The sequence below is a fragment of the Tupaia chinensis genome, unplaced genomic scaffold (assembly GCF_000334495.1).
Source record: "Tupaia chinensis unplaced genomic scaffold, TupChi_1.0 Scaffold000063_1, whole genome shotgun sequence".
NCBI classification, from domain to species: domain Eukaryota; kingdom Metazoa; phylum Chordata; class Mammalia; order Scandentia; family Tupaiidae; genus Tupaia; species Tupaia belangeri.
Window position 1 is genome coordinate 308,003 of NW_006159521.1, and position 5,413 is coordinate 313,415.

The following is a 5,413-nucleotide window of genomic DNA, read 5'->3' on the forward strand; positions in this document are numbered from 1 at the left end:
TGGCGTTTCGGGGTGCAGGGAGGCGGGTAAGAGTCCCTGGGCAAACCGTAGTGAAGTGGGCAGGTGGTGGAGTTGCAGGGCAAGCCTCTGGGGCACAAGTAGGGGTGTGGGAGTGCTCCCAGGTACTAGCGGGGGCCAGTGGGAACGCTCCCAGGTACTAGCGGGGGCCAGTGGGAACGCTCCCAGGTACTAGCGGGGGCCAGTGGGAACGCTCCCAGGTACTAGCGGGGGCCAGTGGGAACGCTCCCAGGTACTAGCGGGGGCCAGTGGGAACGCTCCCAGGTACTAGCGGGGGCCAGTGGGAACGCTCTTGGCAGTCCTCCGGGGTGCTAGTGGGGCCAGTGGGGGCACTCTGAGTGGCCTCCCTGGTGCTGGGGGGTTAGCAGAGCCCTGGGGGGATGCTCTAGGTGGGCCTCTATGGCACTAGCAGTAGCCAGAAGGGGCGTGGGGGTGCACTGGGTGGACCTCTGGCATGCTAGCACAGCTGGGCTGGTTTCCGGGGCACTAGTGGGGCCAGTGGGGTATAGTGTCTCTCTGAGCTGGACTCTGGGGCGCTAGTGGGGGCCGCCAGGGGAGTGAGGATGCTCTGAGCAGGCCACTACCCCTCCAGGAGGGGCTAGTAGTGGGGGATTGGGCAGGGGTTTGGGGGTGGGCCTCTGAGACACTAAAAGGGGCCGATGGGGTTCAAGGGTGCTCTGGGTGAGGCTTGGGGTGCTAGTGAGAGCACAGGGTGAGCAAGGACCCATAGGAGGTTCAGGAAGGAGCCAGATGGCTGTGTGAGGGCAGAACACCAGGCAGTGGGACGCCCTTCAGAGACCCTGAGCTGTGCGAGTGTCTGGTATGTTTGCAGAATGGCACTGAGGACAGAGACAGTGGAAGAGATGAAGTCAGGAGGAGATGGGAAGACCCTGAAAGGACTCTGCTGTTCCGCCAGGTGAGGAATCACGCAGGGGTTCAAGGGGAGGAGCGCTGGGCGTGAGGATGCCCTGGCGGCCGCGTGGACAGACTGAAGGGAGACAAGCAAGGAAGCAGCCCTGTGGAGTGCGGGGTGGCCGAGTGTCTCTTTCTGCCTGTCAGGCCAGCTATACAAACAAAACTGGATGATTCCCAGGGAGAAGCGAGCTTGGGGCGCAGGGCGTCCTGGGCAGGGTCAAGGAGAAAGCTTGTGGAAGCCTGAGACAGGTCCAGAAAGTCAGGCCACAAGGCTGTCACAGAGGCTCAGGAAGCCCTCCCTGCCGCGTGTGCACACGGGCACATCCACGTACACAGATGTCTCTGGTAGGACAGACTTCTCAGAGTGGACCTCTGGGCCGGGACAGACGGATTTTGAGTCCAGCCCTCTGGGCTCAGTAACCTCTAGGTGTCTCTGTAATTTGCCCACCTGCACCTGGTCTGTGCCCCCAAACACCTTCCTGCAGTGGCCAAGCCTGTGGGCCGGGATATGAGCAGTGAGAATGCCCAGTCCTGGTCCCATCCTGCTCTTGCACTTGCCTGACTGTGTGACTTTGGGAGAGTTATTTCGGCTTTCTACTGGATTTCCCACCTGCAAACCAGGCACGGTAACCATGCCCACTCAGGGTGGTTGGCAGTCAGGACAGGTACTGGTGGTGGGCAGAACCAAAGAGCCTTACCTGGGAGGCCCCTTAGGCCAGAGGAGATGGTGAGCTGGGTTAAGAAAGCCTCCCCCACACTTCCTGAGAGGGAGAGAGGACCTGAAAATGCAAACACTCCCACCCAGGGCCTCAAGTAGTCCCTGACACTCCGCTGAAGTCTCCTGGCCAGACCCTAACTCCAGAGAACCCAGGGAAATTCATTTTCCTACGGAAGAGGGAAGCGAGAAAGGGTTCGCTCTAAGGGAGGAGAGGAACCCAGCAAAGCAGTGGGAGTGCAGAGGACCCGGTAAAAGAGAGGTGTGTCAGAGATGGTCAGGAGCATCCTGTCCAGCTCAGGACATTAGCCAAGAAGGGACACAGCACCCAAAACCAACATGGCTCTGGGTTCGAAGCCAGGCCCTGCTACTTCCTGGCTGTGCCTCTTCCAATCACATGATCTTTTTTGGTCTCTGTTTTTTGTTTTCTTTAAAAAGGGAGTGGGGGGGACCAGCAGTTAGTGTAATGGCTGTGTCACTGGACTCCCACATAGTCGACCACGGTTCACGTCCCGGACCCGGTGGCTTAAAACTCACGCCAGTGGCGTGTGCGTGCGTGCCCAAGATCCCGAGAGGAGTACGGAGGAAAAGGGATTGCGGCGTGGCCATCCCCACTGGGGGGTGATTTCTCGCTTTCTGTCTCTCTGTCTCTGTCTGTCTGTCTGGCAAGCGCATGCGCCCTATAGCAAAAACCTCTCCAAAAAGAAGGGAGTGGGAGTGTTGCTGAGCTCTCTACCACTTAAAATTCTTGAAAGCTCAAATTAGCTTTCCAATTTACACCAGGCAGAATGGCTCCCACAAAAAGGGTGGTGAGAAGAAGGCCATTCTCCCACCACGGAGGTGGTGACCTGGGAATACACCATCGACATTCGCAAGCGCATCCCTGGCGTGGGCTTCAAGAAACGTGCCCCAGGGCCCTCAAAGAAATCTGGAAATTTGCCAGGAAGGAGATGGGGACTCCAGGTGTGCGCATTGATACCAGGCTCAACACAGCCGTCTGGGCTAAAGGAATAAGAAACATCCTGTATCGTCTCCATGCGCGGTTGTCCAGAAAACGTAACAGGATGAAGATTCACCCAACGAGCTGTGCTCTGGTGACCTGTGTACCTGTTACCACTTTCAAAAATCCAGTCAGTGTGGATGAGAACTAACTGCTCATTTTCAAATGAAGTTATAAAACAAAACAGAAGAGCGAAAATAAGTGAACTGCAGGAAAAGTCTCTGTGAATACCATTATTATGCATAAAGGACAGCCCAGAAAAGCTGCTCTGGACGAAGGAGCAACCAAACTGCAGAGCGAGCAGACTATGTGACCATATGGTGGCCGACTCAGGGCCCGGCCTTGGTCAGGAGACGTGAACAATGAGGGGAGTGCTCTGTACTGAGGAGCCCCGGCCCTGGGAAGCAAGGCAGGAGGACTGCATGTCCCTCCGGGCCACTTCGGGGCGGGGGGGTGGGGGTGGGGAGTGGGTGGGTGGACCGCGAAGTTACTTAATTCTCAAGGGGAATGTCCCTCTCCCCCACCCCTAATTTCCTACTGACTAAGGCCCTCTGGGATGTCACATGCTAACTCCCAGACACATGCCTGAGTACGTACATGCGTAGATGCAAATGTACAAAGGACTTCTGCCCATAGAGAGCCACACAATTCTGTTTCTACATAACCACCGGGGAGGACCCTGCTGCGTCGTGTGGTGCAGGGTCAGCCACGCAGCTTCTGAGGTTCAAGCACCTCCCCTGCCACAGGGAGAGGGCACCCGACTCCCAGGACCAAGGTGGGGCTGCAGGGGAGGGAAAAGACTTTGCACGGCATTCATGGGATGCAAGCCAGGGTTTATTGTGACTCTCTGTCGAGGCTACTCCAGGCTAGGTCCAGGCTTCCGAGGGCAGCATTCTCTGGGCTTGGGACATGTCAGGGGCGAGGCAGCCCTGGCTCTCACCTCCACGCACAGGAGGAGCCAAGGCGATGCTGCGGTCTCTTCTGCTGAGCGCAGGACTTCCCATGCCTTGGGTCCCGGAGCCTGGAGACCACGAGGACTGCTCAGAGAAGTCTGCCCCAGCACAGGGAAGGCCGAAGGGCTGTGCATTCTAAAGGAGGGCCAAGAGTCCCTTATCCAACAACAGAGGTCAGAACCAGGTCCCTGACTAGTGGCCTCTGCAGTCCCGGTTCTTTTCAGAGGTCATTTTATATCTAGTGCCCCAGCTCAGTTACCAGCATAGGCTCTCTGCCCATCCCGTCTCTACCTATGCATACACATGCACATACATGTGCACACACACATGCACACACACACAGAATTATGTCACAGCCAGGAGGCCAGTGAGTGGTGCAGGCAGCCGAGGTCAGGAAATGAAGAGCTGAGCAGCCAACTCTGCAGAGAGGAGGTGGGTACAGAGCCAACAGCAAGGGGGAGGACAAAAGCATTCCAGGCCCAGGGAGCAGAGGCTGGGAGAGAGCGAACCTGCGGCATGTGGAGGGCGGGGACTGGCCAAGGAAGACCAGGCAGGATCTGGCTCATGGACTGACCTGGAGCCACGGAGGTTAACCATCCCCACCCCAGAGGGGATGGTAGAAGAGGGTGTGGGCCAGGGGTTGATACCTGGGTGCCACGTCCCCACAGGGCGCAGGGGGAACTCTTTCTACCTCCAAGGTCTCACTTGGGGTTCAGCTCCATTATTGTCAGCTACAGATCTGCACAGTATCACCCTCTCCCCAAGTGTCTCCATCTACAGCTGGACTCACAGAGACCTCCACGTCTCTCCTCTTCTGAGCTGTCCACACACTAACCTCACCTTGGGCTGCTAACTGTACTCTGGCTCTCTCCTACAGCTACATACGCTTCTTCCTGAAGTGACGCTTCCCCTTTCCCCTGGTGTCTTGCATACTTTATTATACTGTGATTTAAACATTTTTTTGTATGTTGCCTTCAACACTTTGTGGGCCAAGACAAGTGTGTGCAACTTTTTGTTGCCCTGTAGCTGTTAAGTTTCAATTATGGGGGGCTAAGTGCTAAGATTCACGACACCCATCGGGCAACCACAGCTCCCATTAGGCCTAGCACTGTGTTGGGCACACAGTAGGCGCCTATTTCTTACCTGCTGGATAGGAGACTGATATCACTTAAGCAAACCTAGCCATGCTCACCCTGGGCCATTCACCTGGATTGCTCAAACCCTCCCCTTCCTGCCTCCTTCGCTGACACTGTCACCCACCAGCTCAGAGCAGACCACAGGTGATCTGAGGGCTCACACCCCATCCTCGTTGCTCCTAGGCTTCTCCGACATGTTCACGTCACCAGAATGCAGGAGGCTTGGACGACTCAGTAGAGACAGAAGTTTCCAGTGGAACTCGCACACTCAGCCACAATACATGGTTAGACTTGGAGCCAGCCCAGGGGTTACAGCTCTGGCGTTGTTGAGGCCACAGGGCCCAGAGGGCCAGGGGGCAGCCTCAGGAGAAAGGTCTGCAAGGAGCCGGGCCGCGGGAAGCCGGCCTTCTCCCTGAGCAGCCGCCAGGTACCACCCTCAATGGCGTAGAGCAGCGTGGACATGCGGTTGACCGTATAGACGGTGTCGCCGCGCACCACGGCCGTGAAGAGCGCCCCCTTGCTGTTGACGAACTGGCCAGGCAGCGCGGTCCACTGGCCCGTGGCCAGGTTGAGGCAGTCGATGGCGCAGTGCAGAAAATCGTCGGAAGGGCCGTTGCGCACTACGTAGAGGCTGTCGCGGTGGGCCACCATGCAGTGGCCGTAGCTCTGCGGCCGC

The 5,413-nt window shown here is 57.4% G+C and overlaps 1 protein-coding gene across 1 annotated transcript in view; it reads right to left on the reverse strand.

The window, feature by feature from the left end:
• Window positions 1-3,115: 3,115 nt before the first annotated feature.
• The window catches only part of KBTBD13 (kelch repeat and BTB domain containing 13), a 3,451-nt gene continuing 1,153 nt past the window's right edge, over window positions 3,116-5,413 (reverse strand). The window contains exon 2 of the mRNA XM_027766033.1: window positions 3,116-5,413. This exon is cut by the window's right edge and continues 923 nt beyond it. Within this exon, the coding sequence (XP_027621834.1) occupies window positions 5,047-5,413 (367 nt within the window). The 3' untranslated portion in view covers window positions 3,116-5,046.